This window comes from Apis cerana, linkage group LG11 (assembly GCF_029169275.1).
Source record: "Apis cerana isolate GH-2021 linkage group LG11, AcerK_1.0, whole genome shotgun sequence".
Taxonomy (NCBI): domain Eukaryota; kingdom Metazoa; phylum Arthropoda; class Insecta; order Hymenoptera; family Apidae; genus Apis; species Apis cerana.
Genome location: NC_083862.1, coordinates 7,041,336 through 7,062,177, shown reverse-complemented (window position 1 = coordinate 7,062,177; position 20,842 = coordinate 7,041,336). Strand labels below are relative to the sequence as shown.

At 35.1% G+C, this 20,842-nt stretch overlaps 1 protein-coding gene across 15 annotated transcripts in view; it reads left to right on the top strand.

The window, feature by feature from the left end:
- Positions 1 to 20,287, top strand: part of LOC108000131 (zinc finger homeobox protein 4) — a 420,790-nt gene extending 400,503 nt beyond the window's left edge. For 12 of the 15 annotated variants that reach the window (XM_062081638.1, XM_062081639.1, XM_062081645.1 and 9 more), the window contains one exon: positions 11,868 to 20,287. In XM_062081638.1, coding sequence (XP_061937622.1) covers positions 11,868 to 12,583 — 716 coding nt within the window. In that variant the 3' untranslated portion in view covers positions 12,584 to 20,287. The remainder of the gene's footprint in view (positions 1 to 11,867) is intronic. The other 3 variants (XM_028667809.2, XM_028667810.2, XM_028667811.2) reach the window with 3 other exon arrangements.
- The last annotated feature ends 555 nt before the right edge of the window (positions 20,288 to 20,842 follow it).

Sequence of the window (20,842 nt, the reverse complement as noted above, 5' to 3'; positions counted from 1 at the left end):
TTCTCTTTTCACATTTTTCATCAAATTCACAATTTGTCTTATCATCTTTTTATTATCAAAAAAAATACACGAAATTATAAAAATAACGACATGACAAAACATGACAAAAATTAGACATTCTTGATTTGTATTTTATATAATAAAAATAATCTATACATTAATACATAATAATTTTTTTTAAAAATGTGAAATTTTTCTTATTATTATTATATATACATAGTTGATATCAAGTTTTCAAATTGCTAATAAGAATGATACTTGGTATAAACTAAATTTAATTAATTAAAAAATTAAATGAAACTATAGTATACATATATTTATTTCTACATATATATATATTAGACATAATTTGTTGAGTAGAAAAAATCCTTCTTTAAAATTGTAATATGTTATTTTTTTTATATAAAATATATTTAATCGAGAATGTATTATATCTATTATTTTATACTAATTATTGTTAGAACATTAAGGAATTTATTTATTTTTTTATTATGTCAATTCGATATCAAAAGACAATTATATAAAATATTTTAAAAATATAATTCAATAATTATTCATTAAATAATAATAATACTTTTTTTTCTTCAATAAAATTGTTATATATTTTGAATCGTTATTCTTTTACGAAATCTTAACTAATTAACGAATATTAAATAGAAAATTTTGATCGACTCATTCAATATAAAATTTTAACCAGTATATTTTCTATTATTATAATTGTATTATATTAACTAATTATCATATTTATTTATTTTATTTTTAAAACCTAAAATAAAATAACAGAAAAAACCATCTTCTCATTTCACTAATTCAAAAAAAAAAGAGAGACAAATGAATAACTCAGAAATAAAGCAAAATATTAAAAATTACATACAAGAATTTCCTTCGATTTTTATCATCGCCATTATGAAAACCTGTAAACTGCCAGACCACTGAAGAATTCGTGATATCAATCAGCAATTAAATAAAAAAAAAATGAATAGTGAGTGACAGTGCGTACAGGTGATGTTTCAGTGTCTTTTCTTTTTTCTTTTTTTTTCCATAAGAACTGTGTATTCTTGCTTGCAGCTTTTTTATAACAGTCCTATTCAACTGGCCGTAATTCAATGATAAAGTGTTGAGGCATCGATATGGAGAATTAATATCGTGTCACGTAAAACATTCAACGAATGGACACTTGCACTTCGTTCGCTGCTCGTAAAGTCCGTTTGCTTAATCTCACCCTTTCGTCCAATGTTTGACGTTCATACAGGTGTTGAAAAAAACACCTGCTCTGCGAGATCTTAAATCTGAAATTTTTATGCCATGTCAGAGATTCTATTTTGCTCGATAAAAAATAATCATTGCTTCGTTATGCTTCTATATATTTTTTTAGATTTTTTTTAGATTTTTTAGATAAAAATAAATTTTTATTTTTACAACATTGAGATTTAGACATTAGATTTTCGAGAAAATTTATTTTGACCAATTAGTTAAATTTTGAAATATTTCATTTGATTATATAATTAAGTATTTATTAATGAATTTTTATTGTTTAAAACGTAGATTGCAAATAAGACTGAGAGTAAAATTAAATTAAATTAGAATGTTTAATTATATCGCTTTAGTATTTTATTATTAATAAAAGTAAATGTTATAATTTTTATAACATTAATTTAATTATAAATTATATCATATAATATAAAATAATTAAAAGACAAATATACTTATCATGTTATCAGATTTGATAGCTTGATCAAGTTTTATATCATATTGTCATTATTTTATTATTCTGATCTCGCAAAGAATTAAAAACAATAAATATATATATTTATTATTAGATATTTCAATAATATATATTTAATAATTTATCTTAATTAACAAATAACAATCATAATTTTTCATCATAGAACATAAGAATAATCACAGAACGAATACGACAAATAAATCATAATTGCAAAACTTCAGAGAGAAAAATAAAAATAAATAATAAAATATTTTTAAAAAAATGAAATGAAGTGATATAAGTTAAAGTTTCGAAAACAAGTAAAACAAGAAAACAAGTAATCATTAACATTAATTTAATTAAAAATTAAAATTGAATTAAAAAAAAAATTCCAAAAACAAACAATTTCAACAATTCACAATCGTCATTATTACGAAAACACGAGGAACAGGATTTCGAGGAACGTTCGAAAAAACGTACGAAAGAAGAAAAGGATCTGATGGTACCTTCACGTGCTCGCAGCGGACGCAAAAATAGCCCTGGAACACGTCAATAATTAATTAGCAGAATTTATCGATACGCCACTGCCGTTATCTTGTCCGATACGCGTACGAAACGATTTTGTGGCCGTGCAGGAAGATAAGCCGTCGTCAATTCACTCGGCTGCCTCGTTCCCGTAGAAATTACGACTTCCTCGTGATCCTCGACATCCAACATTTCCTAAGGGAGGCGCAACAGAGAGAGGGCCCTACAACGAAACCTCTCCTCCGGTATCAGAGACGTCAAATGGGTGGACAGGTGACTCCATCGGAATGGTCCAACCCAAATTTGGTCCCTTGAATATGAATGTCGCCCATTCACAGTTATAAATAACTATTCCACGGTTTATTCGTAGCGAATAAAATTCGTATAATCACGTGAGCGGGCCTATCGTTGGTCGTTCTTCGATCGTTTGATTTTTATTTATTTATTTGTTTTTTTCTTTCATCATTTGATTCATGCGCACAATTAAACAGGGCGTTGGAAATTTTATTCGATTTATCGATATTGCGTGGACTTGATGGATTTAACCAGAGAGTTTATCGGAAATTAATGGAATGATGATAGTGGTGTGAATGTAAGTTTTTGGATTTTTATATTTTCGTGAATTTTAAAATTGAAAGGGAAGTCGTTTTGTGATGAAAATTACGAATGTTAAGATAGATTTGAAGAAGTATTGAAAATTATTTGATTAAAGGAATTGAATTAGTATCTAGAGAAAATTTTTTTGACTAAAAAGAAAAGAATTTATAAAATAATTCAAGTTCAATATTCATTTCCAAATTATATTATGACATTAGAAGTATTCAATCGCATTTAATGATAATTATATGTAATAATAAAAAATTAATAATTGGAAATATTAATTATAAATTTTATATATTTAGAAAATTAAAAATTTAGAAAAAGTTTCTGTATATAATGTTTTATATAATTTATTATGTATATAAATTTTTGTTAAGTTATTCTCATTTGAAAGAGTAAGTAAGATGAAACCTTCGTAACTTGAAGATTTTTACTTCTTCTCTTAAGATTCAAGTTACCAAGATTCCATTGTAACAGACTTATAATTGAAATAAATCTGGAATTATATTAAAGCAATAAATAATAAAGTTATTTGTCTATTAAAAATTGGAGTTAAAAGAAAATATTGAAAATAGAAAAAAATACAAACAAATAATTTTTAAAACTTAATATTTTAACTAAATTTTTGATGCTATTATTATATGCATATAATCAGTTTATACATTTGTAAAATTGTAATAAAATAATGTACAAAAAATATATGACAAATATAGCTTTATTTTGCTTAAACTTAAATAATTAAATAATTAACATATACATATAATGATTACAAGTACAATGATATACAAATACTTTCTGTAACCACTCTAATCCATTACTTCAAATACTACCTAAGTAATATTCCATTTAAAAAGTCCAAATTTATTACTTCACAAAACCACTACCAAAACCAATTCCAATTTAATCCTTCTTACGTTCTCTTTATAGCGATATATTTCACCCAATCCCTCGGAGTCATAAAATCAATCACCACCCAAGGAACCACGTTTCCATAAAGCAAAACACGATTATATCGAGGCCATCGATACACACTCAAACCTAACCTCACCGCTTTCCGAACAATCTCTTAGAGATCAGCATCGAGAGCAAGAGCACACGCGTTGCAATGGGTATCGAACACGGGACAAGGCGACAACTTTTTCTATATAAAACACCATAGCTCGACACAGGTCCCATCGAACACCATCTCAATCGAAACCGAGGCAGTCTTCTAACGAAGACCCGTTCGCCGATCCGTAGAAGATATCACGTGGTATCGAGCGAGACGAACAACCTGTAGAAAAGAGAACGAGAACAGCCATTGATCCTGAGATCTTCGGGACACGGTTGAAACCGTGTCCAGGCAGCGGTTCGAAGGCTTGGGACATCGGTCCCTTGACGTCTCAAGCGGGAGGGTCGCGGTGTCGAGGCGAGATAACGAAATTAGCCCGGCCGCTAATTTATTTCCTAATTCTCGCGCGAGCGGAGGTGTGAAACAGCCGTTCTGGACCGTAGTATCCACGATAACGGGCCTCGACGCGGAATAAAAAGAGGGAAAGGTAAGGTTGCACGTGTAGGAGAGAGACAGGGGATATACACGAAGCGGGCGAATGGTTCGTCGGGTAGCCGATTGGGGGGAAAGGAGAAAAAGAGATGGAAAGGTAGAGAGAGGAAGAGAAAGGGCAAGGAGGAGATAATGCGAAGGAAGGAATGCACGCCCACGTTCACAACGTGTTTTCCTACGTCGGTGTGCCGGTCACAACACGTGAGAATCCAATGGCGAACGTATGTGGAATGCACCGTTGTTGCATACTTCGCGTAGCAAGGTTATGAACGCGCGAATGCATCGATCCCCAACCGTGGCATTGACTTACCCGCGCCGATACCGACCGTCTTTCAACGCCTGATGATCGACTGAGCATGGGATCGACACAAGATTAATACCCTTATACGAAGAACGTGTTCTTGGACGAATTGTATAAATGGTGATATGATATTGCGGTGTGCAAATCTTTATGATATTGTGTTGATTCTTCGTTGAGGTTATGTTGAATTATGGATGAAGGAATGTGATTGAAGATTTTTATTAGATATGATATAGCGTTAAAATTAAGCTAATGAGTAGAGATGAGGCTTTAAAGCTTTTAGAAAAAAAGTCGAAACTCTTGAAAAATTAAAAAGTTTAACAGATTCTGAAACTTTGGAAATATAAATAAAGAATAGTTTATATAAACAATTTACGAAAATATTATGATGATATAAAATCTTTTTTATTTCATTGATTTTAGAAGTCTTTGTGAACTTTTTAAATCAAAGTTTATAAAAAAAAAAAAATATAAGTAAGCAGAAATACCAGTAAGGGTTCAAAAAAATTATATTGATTGGCGGCCATCATGAATTTATATGAAGAAAGTATGAAACTTAAAAGTTTAATTTTTTGCAAAACAAAAAGCAATTGGATAATTATTTATAAATAAAAAAATTTTAAAAAATTTTATTATTTTAATTATTACGAATTAATATTAGCAAAAACGAATATCTTTATATTTTAAAAGAAAAAGTTATTAAAATATAAAACGATTTATCCTATTTTATATAATATAACGAAATATATTTTACGTGATTCAGATCTAATTATCTTGAACAAGAAGCTACAAACGAAGCTACAAACTTTCGACTTTATTTAATCTTCTGTAATTATAATAAATTATTCAACGAAAACTAATAATCTTATTTCTCAGAGTTGCTAACTTATTTTGCAACTAGATACTAAGAAAACTTTCGTTAAATTTAAACTTTGAAGTAAAGGGCAATAATAATGAATACTAATTTGAAAGATAATCATTAAGTCCGACGATCCAATATGGGAAAAAAGAAAAAAAAAAAGTTCTATCTAAGAAAAAATTAATTAACGTCGAATACATGTATACACATGATGACAATGATAGAATTGTGTTTTCGTTTTAGTATAGTTCTCTTGTGGCCTGACAGTAATTTCTTGCGTCAATTATCCGCAAATGTTTTGTATCCATCGAAACGAACATGTCACGAATAATAGCAAAAAAGTAAAAAAAGTATATAGTCATATCGATAGTTAATATTGAAAGAAAGCGTATTGAGACTGGTACGCTTCGCAGCTGCAATTCATTCGCTGTCGTAATTGGAAGACAGAGACTGTTAGATCGTAATTTTCTTTTCAAGAAATGCTCGAGCAATTAGTGTAAATAGATACAGAATTATTCGTCTCTTCGATAACTAGATATAAATTGGTATAACCGATATTTCTTTTTTTTTTTTTTTCGTATTCGTCCTTAATAATTGGACGATAAAGCAGAAATGGATTGAGGATAAGATGATATTAATGAATTCTCAAAATGTCTTTTTTTTTTATTCTTTTTGATACACATATGGAATTGAAGTAATAAATATACTTTATAATAGAGATATTTTTTGCATGAATATAAGAATCGTCAAATATCTAATATTATATTAAAAATAAATTAGTAAAACTTAAATATAAATTTAATTAATCGCAATATTGATCCATAATAAATAAACAGAAGATACTTTTTCTTAAAGTTTGAACATTTAATTGAAATTTAAAAATAACAAAAATTAATACATCTATGAATTTTCTTAAAATATTCATTATAATAACGAAAATCTTATACAATTTTTTGTCTTTGTTACAACGCGCATTAAAATAACTACAGAATTCAACAAAAATTTGAAGCAATAAGAATTAATCAAAAGTGGAAAATTTTTCCTTTTCAAATTATTAAAAATTTATTAACGATTTGTTATATTTAAAAAATTAAATATTATATCTACGATTATTTACATTACTAAGATATTTCGTATAATAATCAAATTAATTCATTTTAAAGCAAAAAAAAAAATTAATCACATCTTTATAAAAAAAATTATTTCTCTTCGAGCTATTATATATTATAATAATTATGCAAAGTTAAAAAAGAAAAATTTCGAGAAACTAAGAATTCATCTATATATCTATGGAATAAAATCGTTTAAAATCCGTGTATAGTTGAATCGTTGGACTGAAGATGATAGGATCGTATATGCTCGTATAGCAAACCAGATTTAATTTGACAAAGTTTGCGCGTTGTCGTTACGTTGGTGCAAGACATCCATTAAAATTCCTGGAGGCGCTAACTAACGACATTCCCGATTATTCTGTTCGACGCTTTTCGAATGCCGGTTTATAGCTGTCAGGATATACAGACATATACCTACTTACCAGCGGAACCCACGGTATTGCGTCTGACACGGAAACTCGCTCGTAAATTCCCGCCGAACAAATTTCCAGCATGTGTCGCGGCTATCTTAGGTTCAGTGGCCCTCAACCGATCAATAAAATTTTAATTGTTTCGATTTCGTTAATTGCATAACGAAGATAAACGATTTCCAAATATATATCGTAATATTCGTTTGCAAATTTTTATTAATGTATATTTAATTGATTTAAATTTTGCATCATGAATAATTGCTATCTCATTTATTTACTTGTTCGCAAATCGATTTTTTATTATTCCAAAATCATTTTTATCTTAGGTTTTTAGTAAAATATAAAAATTTATGACTAAACCTGACACGTTGCATTTGTGTAGAAATTGAGATCGAAAGATAATTAATTAATTTTATGTATATTTAGTTATTTTTTATTGTATACATACAGAATATTAATACTGCTATGATTTTAATTAATTAAATTCCAAAAAAAAGGTCTCTCTAATTTAGAAAATTTTAATATTTTAAGAAAGACATTTATGCACAATTAATAAGAAATAAGAAATCATTTATTTCTTTTATTTATTAAGAAACGTAATAATAAAAATATTTTATTATTCTTGCTATTTTACATTGTCAAAATCTGAATTTTGTTTATAAAAAATTTTTGACGTGCAAATAATTTGATAGATAAAAGATAATTCAGAATGAAAAACTTTGGATCAGAATTGGTATAGATTAAAAGAAATTATCGTTCTACGAAAATTCCTAATTTCCTCATTGTGAGTTTATTCATTTCAAAATTCTAAAAAACTAGGAAAACAAATTCGCAATATAATAAAAAGCAACAATTAAAAAATCAATACATCTTTGCAAAAATAAATAAATTTTACAGAGCCTATCTTATGTTAAATGCTAATGCATATTAAATCTAGAAAGATCGAAGACAAATTTTCCTTGCAGAACTGTTGAAGAAAGAATAACACGATTTTCTCCTTCCCTCATTATCAATCAAACTATTCCCTCGTTCCTTCCACGTGTCGAGGCAAGATTGAGAGCCGCTGTCGGGCTGGGAGCGGCCGGCAATCAGAATCTCGTACGTAGTCACACATTTAAACAAAAACACACATCGAGGTGGTACGAGAAGCACTACTATCTCAATCCATACGCAAATGAGCTTCTCTGCCCTCTAAGGAGACGGGGCGAGAGCGATGCGCGTGTAAAAGTGCGTGTATGCGTTTTCACGCGCGTGAAACTAACACAAACCCGCCCAGCGCGTGTACCATATTTACTTTATGGATGCGTGGACGAGTAGGAGGATCGCGGGAGGGGGAGGGGGCAAATCAGAGCCACTCAAAGAAATAACCAGTGCTCATTAAGAGTAATAACCCTCCGTTCCTCTCTTCGGGTCGGGCCGATTGTTTCAAGGGTGTCACACGGATCGGGCGATCTAAACTGCGCGTCACTCCACCGCGCTCTCTTCCTTATTACATTAGCTCATTCGGGGTTGTGGCGAGGTCCAACGTGTGGCCTTGGTGATGGCCAGAAAAGAAAAGAAAAAAAAACAGCCGTGACGAGATCATTGTCTTCTGGTCGTCACGTTGGTTAAGTTAAGGAGAGAAAGTTTCGGATTTTGTTCATGATATATAATGAGAAGGAATTTTGTACAAGTATATTCTTGTTGGGGGACAATTTTGGACGATAAAGATACGAGAAACGAATATGTATTGTATATGAAGAGAATTATATAAATGGAACATTTTTCAAGTTTTGTTTTTCAAGTTATCGATAGTTTAATTTTGTATTAAAAATGCTTGTAGATAAGATTTTAGTATGACAATTGAAATTAGAAACTTTCTTAGTCACTCGGATGTTAATTAAAAACTTTAAATTGTCCGATAAAAAGTCATATTTTATTTTTCTAATTAAAATTTACGTGGCATCTTATTTTACAATCAAGAAGATATTATTTATTTATCGAAAAATATCTTTAAATTTCAACGATCGTTATTATTAGCTTTCTCTCAACTTTTCATAAAATTAAAAAAAAAAGTTGATAATTTTTGAAATGGGAAATACTAAATAATATTTTTTATAATACAAATGAACACATTTCGATCATAAAAATATACATCTAATATCAAACTTATGATCTCATTAAATGTTTCTCGTCAATTCAAGCTATAAACAAGCAACCTCGTTACTTTTCGAACGGATCATTGACCATGTATATATCTTTGCTTCGAGTTCGTGGACATCGTTCGACTTTCGTTATCATCGACGTGGAGATCGTTTCGGCGAAGATCGTTTCGAGAGGAAGCGTTTTAAGTCGTGTCAGCCGATTGAAGTTCCGAGTGTATGCGATGCTATACGCGTTCCACGAAATTGTTACGCTTAATTCACAGAGATCGTCGACATCTGGACGGTTCCGGTCGTGATACGATTAACCGATTATTTATGTGCTCCTTCTTCGTTTCGCGATTGTATCCCAATATTTTAATGTTGTAATGAATACCGCGAGTAAAATGAAAAATGAATCGATAGATTCTTTTATCTAATTTAATGATAATTTTCAATGAACATGATAAAAATGATTCGATCATAACGCGAAGATAATCCTGATTTACGGAATAAAACACATTCTTGTGGAGAATGGATTATTTGAATTATTTTTTTAACATTTATTTCTTTTTAAATCTCGAGAACATGGAATCTGTATACAAGAATATCTACTATTGATTTTAAGAATTAAAAAAAAAGATTATGCTTATACAGTTTCAGAGATAGTAATAAAAATAATTTTTTTTATTTATTGCTTTCAATTGTTATGATATATATAATTCCCTTATAATATAAATAATTAAATATAAATAAAAAATATCTGATAGAGAGTATTAATTTAAAGAATAGTAGTTGATAAAACAAATAGCAGTACCGAAATGCATTATTTAAATCAATATTCAATTTATTTTTGCATTTTGCAAAATATTTTTATATCATTGCGTCAATAAATTAAAAATCGTTAAATAATAAATTTTAATCATTTTATCAGACAAAAACAATCTTCTATAATTTCGTATAAAAATACTTCTAAAAATTATCAACTATTCACATTACTACTTGTCATAATTTCTTTCTCATAACGATACATGTAAAATACTCGAGGCGCCCCATCAACGACATCTATCGGCGCAATCCGAACAAACCTATCCACAACGCGTTAAAATAAACCCATACACGTTAAAATAAATTCCACCTCCAAATGAAACGAATTCGCCACATTCCAACGAAAATTCCCCTCTAAAAACCCATACGGGGTAAACAGAACTATACCGTGGCCGATCTTACTCCGCTAATCCCGCCATTTATCCGTAACACTTTTCTCCCTACTTTACTGCCCGGCCAACTCCTTCCAAGAAAGGTGTCTCTTCGACGCGAGCTCCATAAAAACGCGGATTATTCGCGATCGACGCGAGCCATAATCCACGCCGCGAATTACCAACGGACTCGTGCAGGGGAGAGGGGAAGGAGAAACGAGGAGGGAAGAGAAAAGAAAAGAAAAGAAAAAGAAAAGGAAGACAGCGTGAAAGCATTAGCCAAACAGGGTTAAATCCACGAGAGGCGCGGCCAGAGGTTCTCATTAACGTTCGAAGTTGAAAGCGTGGACCTTTCGTGGTCTTCGACTCTAATAACTATCAATTCCACGTTGACGCGGAACAAACGGAGGAAGGGGGAGACGAAGAGATGATATCCTGCCTGGTGTACATTCCTACACACACACACACACACACTCTCTCTCTCTCTCTTTCGTCCAGGCTGCCCCACCAAGCCTGATAATTACAGGCGAGCGTCCAGCGAATGAGCAGGGGTATCATTAACACTTCCTGCCTCGTAACGACTCCTCGCCTGATACACGATACGCGATATACCCACTGCGCGTCACTGCGTAAACCTGTCAACCGGCCTAATCGACGCCGAACAAACGCATCTCCCTCGAAGCTCGAAGGGAAGGATCGAAGATATCTCTCTTTCTCTCTCTCTTTCTCTCTGTCGAAGGATTCGAATCTCGTGAGACGTTTCGTGAAAAAAATTTTTACGACGAAAGTGTTATGCGTGTTCTCGCGCCTCGTGTTTTTCTCTTTCTCTTTCCTCGCGCTGTTTCGAGAGCAGTCCGATTTCTGATCGAGCGACACTGATAATTGAGTGAATTAGAATTATCACGGGGATGGAAGACGTTTGCCCGGTCGGGCGAGTCGATGTAGGGGAAGTGACATTGAGCTCCTTTCTGGAGGCGGCCGCAAGAATTATCCCGTCAATGTTCGTCGCCCCGCGGCCAGGCTAATAACTACCAATTTACCTGTCTCGTACAAGCAAAAACAGGTTCCACATAAATTCTCCGCTGGTTACATCGTTGACGTTATTATGACAACTAAGTTGGCACAAATCAATTATAACCGCCGCGGATGTGGTCTATCTATAGCCGAGATGTGTGCATCGATGGAATAGGCATTGTAGCGTTGCAGACGTTGCAACGCTCGTTTGAAATTTTTCTTGAGAGAAAAATATTTGGAATCTTCGGAACATTTCTTATATTATCAACGCGGAATATATTCTCTTGATCGATCTCGATTTTAGATCTCAAATGCCCGCTCCGATTTCCTGTAAATGATGGATAGTTATTCGTGTTCTGTGATTCTTTTATCGATAATGTTATCTCAAAAACGTTAGAAGAAATAATTGCATAATTATAAAATAATAAAAAATAAGAAAAACAATCCTCTAACAACACGCATCTGTCGTTTGTTTCCAGTAGCGGCTCCAGGTTTGAGCGGCAGCATACACGGGAGTGGGCTAATGTCGTTGCACGTGGAAGGGGGCACGCAGGTCCAGGTGCCGCGTTCTCTGATGCAGGCATTCCTGCAGCAAGACCCGAACCATCCGGGTCTGGAGACGGTGCGATTGCCGACGCCCCCGTGCGGCTCCGATGAAAACGGGCCGCCCCAGCACTGTCGCGAGGTGGAGACGGAATTGTGCCTGGTCTGCCGCCGTTGCGGCCGAGCTTATCCCCAAGAATCGACGCTGCTCGCGCACCAACGCTCCTGCTATCTCGGCAATCAGCAGCGTCGCGGTGCGCTCCGCCTCGTCCAATCTCGTTACGCCTGTTCCCTTTGCGATGGGAACAACGCGGGCCGCACGTACACGACCATCACCGAGTGGCGGCGCCACGCTGAAACTCTGCAGCACCGCGCCCGCCTCGAGGCCAACCAGGCGAGTCAACAACAACAACAGCAGTTCGGCAATATCGGCGCGGAATCTGGCGGGGGAGAGGAGGTGCACCCGCTCACGGACGAGATGGAGGACGTGGTGAATCAGATCACCCTGTTGGCAGCCCGGGCGGCCGCCGAGAGCACGACTGGCCAGCCCCAGGCAAACGAGAGGGCGGCGAGCCAGGACAACAACAACGCTCCCGACATGAAGAGGCAGAAACTGGTCCAGGAGGTTGCCGCTTTGGCCGGTGCGCGTTAAACGGCACGAGACGGCAGACGTTTCGAGGCTGCGTGGAAATGAAAGGGAACAAGAGGAGATTGCGATTGGCGTGCATAAGGGTGGAAGGGGGGGTGGTATATTGGGTGACGAAGGCAGATTCTCGTTGGAGGAATGAAGAGGATGCGGAACTGAGGGAAAGAATTGAAGGAAAGGTGAAAGAGGATCGATCGAGGGAGTGTGTTCTTCTTGGGTGCTCTTCTTCGAAAAGGGGAGAGAGAGATGTACTCGATAACGAATGAAAACAACGTTCCTAAACTGGCTAGATAAAGGGGAGGGGAGGTTCCAACCTTAGGCAGGAACTGTCGGTGGGGGGGGAGGGGAGGGGGCTTTTTCTTCCGCTCCGGGCACCGGGGAATCCCCGGCTCCAGGTTACTCGCGCGTGGACGGTGGACGACCAATCAACGAGGACGCCGCGTACATGGACCTCTCTCTTTATTCGAGTTTTCATTTTTCTCGCCCGCGCACCGCCACTGTCGCGCGCGCAATCACCAATTTAACTAATATTTTTGTTACAATATGTATATGTACACAAAGCGTGCCACCAAAGCAGCGCGCTCACCAAAGTTCCTTCGATAGACAGAACGAAGAGGTTCGGAGATGGGGGTGTCACGCGTAGAGAGGACGAGTGGATAAAAGATAAAATAAAATACGAACGGACGATTATCGGCTTATGCTGTTTGATCGATAAACAGACCGTTAGAGACGTTTGCACGTTTGATTCAGGATGGATTCAGGATTTTTCTTAATGGATCATGGTGGAATTAGAAGACCGACACCCGTGAGACTGTGTAACTCGCTTCGCAATTCGGGGTGGGGAGGGGGAGGAAAAGGCGTGTACGAAGCGCGAAGGTTGGTGGAAGGTGAATATACAAGGCGAGGGGGGAGGAATAGGAGAGAATGGAGCGTCTCGAGGACGCAGGGATAACGCATCGAGGTGGGCTGATTTAAACGTTCCTATGTAAAGTAATAATAAAGATTTAATGAAGCAAAGAAAAAGCAAAAAAAAAGAAAAAAAAAACAAAAAAGTTACTAAACAAGCGAACAGACATTAAAGCGCGGCGTAGTAGGATAGATGGCGCGGCGTTCGCGGAACTAATGGCGCCGCGCTTGTTACATTGAATACGTACGTACGTATATTCATCTCTCTAAGAAGAAAAGTAAAAAAAAAAAAAAAAAAAAAAGGGAAAAAAAAAGAAAAAAAAGAAAGAATCTTCACTCTCTATCTCTCTATCTCTCTCTTTCTCTTTTTACGTGCGTGTGTATGGGTGGTACTGCGAAAAAAAAGTGTGTGTCAAGGAGTTGAAGCGTTGTCCACAATGATGATCACAGAGAGATCGCCTTTTGCTTTGGAAACACGAACGGAAGGGGGAATCGCGAGAAACAAAGTCACGTCACCGCGTTCCTCTTTTTTTTTCCTTCCTTTCGTCTTTTTTTTTTTTTTTTTGCTTAAGGGGAGAGAAACGAGGGATGGAAAGAATCGGATACATCGTAGAGGCCAGAGGTTCGCGTGTCGAAAGGACGATCGACGACCTTTGAGAAATCGATGGCTGGAAGATCGATCTTCGAACCCACGCGCACACGTGCACACTCACACGCACTCACTCGACATACGTGCATACACGCATACACGAGCCTATAGTAATATCCATTCTATAGTTTCGAGAAACACCCACAGGGCACAGGTAACCCCGCGGCTGGGAGGGGTTTTTTCCTTTTTTCTTTTCTTTTCTTTTCTTTTCTTCTTTTTTAATGTTTGTCGCAAATTTTAAAATTCCGTTTGCTTATTTCTCTGGCCGTGAACATTCTCGCGAAGTGAAAACGAAAACGGCGAAAACAGCAGCAATTTTCGAGGAGAAACGGCGAGGGGACGACGAAGCGAAATCGAGACGGATAGAAACGGGGAGGAAGAAGAATGAAACGAAAGGGAAACGCGAGAGGGCAAGTTGCCCCGGTGCCCGCCGCGACACGGTTCGCGTTCACGAACAAGCAAAGACCCAGCAACATGGTTCCTATATTTAATAAATTATATTTAATAACGCTAAACAAGAAAAAAAACCTAATAATAATATTAATGATAATAATAAACATAGTAATAATAATGATAGTAATAAAGGTAAATAGTTATAGCTGTCGATAGCTGTAATTGATTAAAACGCTAGTCAAACGGTCGAGCGTTCAAATCGGTCATCCGTACCGGACACCGCGCGTCGAGCTCAGTGCTGGTCGACGAGATCGAGATCGAGAAATCGGGGATGAGAATTTTTTGATTCTCTCTTGAATTGAATGACGCTTTCTGCCGAAGGAAACCGCTTCTGCAGTTTCCCGCAGAAAGCGATCGCGAAGGTAAAGAGGAAATTTTTAAAATGAGAAACGAGAAAAACATGGTAGACAGCACTGAACACGATAGAAGAAAAAGTAAAAGAAAAAAAAAAAAGAAAAAGAAAGAACGAACGAAATATGTCACGCTCTCGATCGACGGATACGGGGTTTTTGTAAAGGTCTGCTCGGGAACGACAAAGAATCCACTACTAGCTCGTAAGTTAACGGTTAATTACAACTAAACTGTAGATTTTAAGGGGAATGGGAGGATATGCATCGGTAGACGACACACAAGACACACTCATGCATAGGTATATATATATAAAAAGGTATATATATATATATAAATATAAATAAGAAAAATGAATAAAATGAATGAATAAAAAGTATATATATATTTATGTAGACAAATATATAAATATATATATATATATATAAAAATATATATATATATATATAATTATATATGATGTTGTAACGTACTAGAATCCTCGCGGGTATTGTCCGGAACGGTGACGTGTATACACGCGTACGTACGTCGTGTTTCTCGCGTTTTTTTCTCTTTCTTTTCCTTTTTTTTTCCCCCATTTTTAGACAAGCTTCGCACCGAAATTGAACACACATATATATATATACATATATGTACACGGAACACGAGAAATTCGGAACAGCGCGAAGGCGATGAGGAAATACGTATGTAAGAGAAAAAAAGAGAGTGAGGTTTATGTTCACCGTATGCGCAAGAGAGAAGGGAATAGAACGTTAAGAATCGCGGCTTAAAAGAGAAACTTAACCTCAAAAACGAGGAGATGATAAAAGTGAAGGAATAATGAGCGAGTAATGAACAGAATGTGTAATGTAAAATTGGGGGGGGGGAGATGTGGAGGATGTGTGAAAAGTATAAATCAGGAAGAAGAGAGAAAAGTTGAAGTTGGATTGGTTAGAAAACAATGTAAAAGGGCAAACGTCGTTAGAGGCCGTTAGATGTACGAGACGCGAAGTAATAACTATTCGTAAGGTAATTAAGCAACTCGAGGTTCCTGTCTGTAAAAGATGCTTTTTTCTAATGTAACGTTGATAACGACGATTATTAATATTATATTTGATTATTATTATTATTATTATTATTATTATTATTATTATTATTATTATTATTATTATAGATTACGATATTATATTTACATTATATGTGGTCATGTATTTATTATTATATTTATTATCTATGTAAAACGTTATGGCGTTGAGGTAAAGCTGAAACGAATGGACACACGTGGTGACACGCACACATGACACGCATACATACACACGTTGATACATTGAACACATTGAACACATCGAATGTAAAATTATTGAGAGAAAGAATTAACAGAAACACACGATACACGTGTATTGCATACACACGCGTATCACGAGATTCGAAATTTCTGATTAATTGCTCCAGGGCGATCACTCTTTTTAATGAAAATCGAAAGTTGCACGGAGCATCGAAAGAAAGAAAGAAAGAAAGAAAAAAAGAAAGAAATATATATACACCTTTGTAACCGATACCTCGCAAAATAAGACAATTGTTGACTATCCGGTGATCACGGGCTAATTAAAAAAAAAAGGAAAAAAAAACCGCGTAGATGTTAATCGAAGCTCTAGAATAGCCCCCCTTTTTTGAAATCACGTGGTGATTTTGATTTCACCACGTTTCGTCGATCTCGAACGCTCTCATCATGCCTGTATAATGCGAAGAACGTAACCCAAACGATTATACATACACACGATTATATCACTAATAATATTAGCATACGAGACGCGTCTTCTGAGCGCGTGCGTTCCAGCGAGAGAGAGAAAAGGAAGGAAGAAAAGAAGAGAAAAGGTGTATGCACTTTTGGCGCACAAAAAAAAAAAAAAGAAATCAACATCGTGTTCCTTTTAATTGTATACATACACATATATATAGACACGCGTATATATGTATACACGGGATATTTAATTTTTCTAATCGACTCGCGATCACGCGGCTAAATACACACGAGAAGAAGAATGCACGAGAAAAAAAAATCGACGAACGCGCAAGCAATTTATTTCGAAATGTTGTATACATCGAACACATTTGTCCACACGCATACACTCATACTTGTAATGGTAGGCATAATACACGTATATAAACATACATACGCAGAAATACATGACAGATATACACCACACACACGTATACATACACACGCGTCACACACGCACATACACACACACACACACACACGTATAAATATCGAGAAATGGATCGAACATCGAGAATGGTCTCGAATCGATATACATAATATATCGGTATACAAAAACGTATACCGCATATACGCGCGTGAATTCTCAAAACGCGGCAACGTACGTGCGCGTGTACGCAAAACTGGGCCGGTTTTGGCGTTTTGAGTTTCGAGTACGGGAGATTGCGTGATAGAGTAACCGAACCTCGCTACTAGCTGTTCCTAAAATCAACAATGATGAATGAGTGATAAGCGTGCGCGGATTATAATTTAAGGAGTGACTAAAGAGATGCAATTGAGTATGCGAAACTATTATTGCGTTGCGAGAAATCTTCTGCGCCCGTCATCGCCCGCCATTTTCTCTCGTCGATCCTGGCGACATCTGGTCGCGGGCTTACGCGCGCAATTTCAAAGACGCTCTGCGCGTCGTTTCCGTTTCCGTCGATCTATCGTCCAATCACGGCCTGTTATAATCATCGTCAAAACTCGCTGGGGCTCCATAAGCCTTTGTTTATAGAAAAGGGATAAACGATAAAAGAAAAATGGAAAATTCATACGATCAGTTGTACGTTTTTACAGGGTCTTACAGTGTCGATTCGAGGGGATCGATCGTGGAAAGGGAACGACATTGAGATCGACAAAGATCGAGGTATATGTTTAATCGCGAAATTGCCATTTTCATCTGGCGGGGAAACAGAAATGGGAAAAACAATTGTCGATAAACAATTCGACGAGAGAGAAAGAAAAAAAACAGGCGGGCGACGAGGAAATTTTTCAATTTTCTATAATCTCGTTGAGTTTGTATGAAATATGTTGAACGTGACTACTTATTGGTAATTCTATTGGTTATTTTTATTGCAATGATTATTATTATTATTATTAATTATTATTATTATCATCATTATTATTATTATTATTATTATTATTATTATTATTATTATTATTATTATTATTATCATCATTATTATTCCTATTACTATCATCATCATCATCATCATCATCAATACTATTATTATTATTATTTCTACTATCATCATCATCATTATCTTCATTGCATTATCATCATCATCATATTATTATTATTATTATCATCACCATCATCATCATCATATTATTATTATTATTATTATTATTATTATTATTATTATTATCATCATTATTATCATCATCATTATTATCATTATCGTTGTATTATTACTATTACTACCATCATCATCATCATTATTATCATCATCATCATCACCACTATCATCATCACCATCATCATCATCATCATCATCATCATCATCATCATCATTATTATTATTATTATTATTATTATTATTATTATTATTATTATTATTATTATTATTATTATTGTGACTATTGCGGTTAACATTTATTACAGATTGAATTGTGAATTTGTTTTGAGCTACGATTTCATTGACTATTAATTAATAACGGATACTAATTGATAACGATAGCGACTAATTCTTGTGAGAGATTGCCATGTGTATATCTTATATGTACTCACTAACGGGGCCCCGTGGCCCTCCGGATGGTTGCCGGAAGTGGCCGTGCACCAAACGTGGCCGCGCGGTCAACCCCGTAATCGCCGGCTCAAGGACCCCGACGATGTTGGCGCCGTGCTCGATCCATTCCCTTACATTGCGAGAATAATTTTCGCGAGCAATCGACGTGGCCGTGTCGCAGATACATGTCGGGCACGATCCCGCATACTTACGTTCCTCTCCTCGCGCCTCGCGCCTCGCCCCTTTTTTTGTAAAACTCGCGGAGGCGCGGGGAGATCCTCCGACGAAACGAGATACGAAACGAAATATATAAAAACCGACGGCTCTGATCAAACGAACACGCTGAAAAGGAAAAAAAGAAAAAAAAAGAGAAAAAGAAAAACAAAGAAACGGAAGGGAGAATCGCGTAAAAGGAGAAGTGGATAAAGGGGGAAGAAAAATGGTAAACCAGAAGAAAGGAAAAAGTGGAAGGGCGCTCTAGCACGCGACGAACGATGCGCGCTTCTCGTACTCGCTGATGGAGGTGCGAGAAAGACGTACCGAATGTTATCTTTCGATTTTTTTTCATACTTCCATTCACTTTTCCATCATTTTAATCGATTATTATTCATATTTTTCTTCTTCTTCTTTTTTTTTCGAATGGGATGGAATTCAAATTTTTCTCTCCGGAATGATTTTTTCTCTTTTCAAATCTACAAGAATTTTTATATTATTACGTTATTCGAATTGTGTCGATTTTCAGTTATATTTTCTGTCCTATGTCGTTGAATATAATTATCGTGAATTTTTTCAACTGTAACTTCACGCGCTAACGAACACGTTTATGGAGACGAAAACAATAGAGAAGAAAACAAAACAAATACATCTAAGAGACAGATCGTGTACGTTCTTTCTCGGTCATCTCGTCCATCCACGCTCGCCCTTGTGTACAAATATATATTTATGGTGCCATATGTGTTATGTGCGCGTGAGCAGGATCCCGTGTTCGCGCGCGCATCTAGATTTTATAATAGAGAAAAGAAAATGATGAAAAAAAAAAAGAGAGAGAGAATAAAAGGAATAAGAGTTGAGCGAGCGAGAGAGAAAATGCGACGTAAAAGCGCGAGAGAAAGGTATCGAGCACATACACATGTACACGTACATATTCAAAACTTACACAGAGAGAAAATAGTACATGCACACACACGTACCATATACATACGTACATATACATGAACACATACATACACACGTGCCATGTAAGATGGCTGTACCTGTATACGTATATAAATATACGCGAGCATACAGTGATGTGCACATATTTACGTGCGCTATTCCTATAAAAAAAAAGAAAAAAGTAATTGAAAAGGGAGAACAAAAGGGAAAATAAAAAAAAAAAAAAAGAAAAAAAATAAAATAGGAATTTAAGAATGAGGCGAGGGAGATCTGCGATCTGGCACCAACATCGTACGGCAAAATGGGTGCGGTGCAATCATGTTCCTATTAGGTTTCATATCTAAGCGAGTAATTAATTATACTACTAAATATAAATGATGAAGAAGGATATAATGATATTATATATATATTATTGGATATATATATATACATACGATACGATTATATATAGATCTAGTCTATGAAACTGATGAATACTCCCATTCCTATCATTCCTTCCTTCAAAAAAATTAAGAACTCAATTATATTTGCGCGAATATTATTATACGAGTTCTTTTTCTTTTCTTTTTTTCTTTTTAATCGCATCAATGATAACCGAAAAATTTTTGAAATTTTCGAAGCGCACGTTTCTTTTTATTGTTAATATTTTTCTTCGTGGATAACAACACGGGAATTTTTCTTTATTTATTGAAATAAAAAGCAACATTTTATCAACTTTTTTTAATCAAAGATATCATTTAATTTTTAACACATCGAATAGTATTGAATATAAATTAAAATTTCTTTACGTGAAAAAATAAACGAAACAAAACAGAAAAGAAAAGAAGAAACGAGAGAAGTAAAAAAAATAAATAAATAAAAAAGAACGAAGGGGAAAAGAAAACATTTGGTTCCTACACGTCGTCCAAGGATGATATTACTATATTCGCGAGAAAAATAAATTGGAGGACAAAGAGTGTCTTTCTGTAAAAATATTCCGAATGGCTCGTTTCGATCCTATTCTC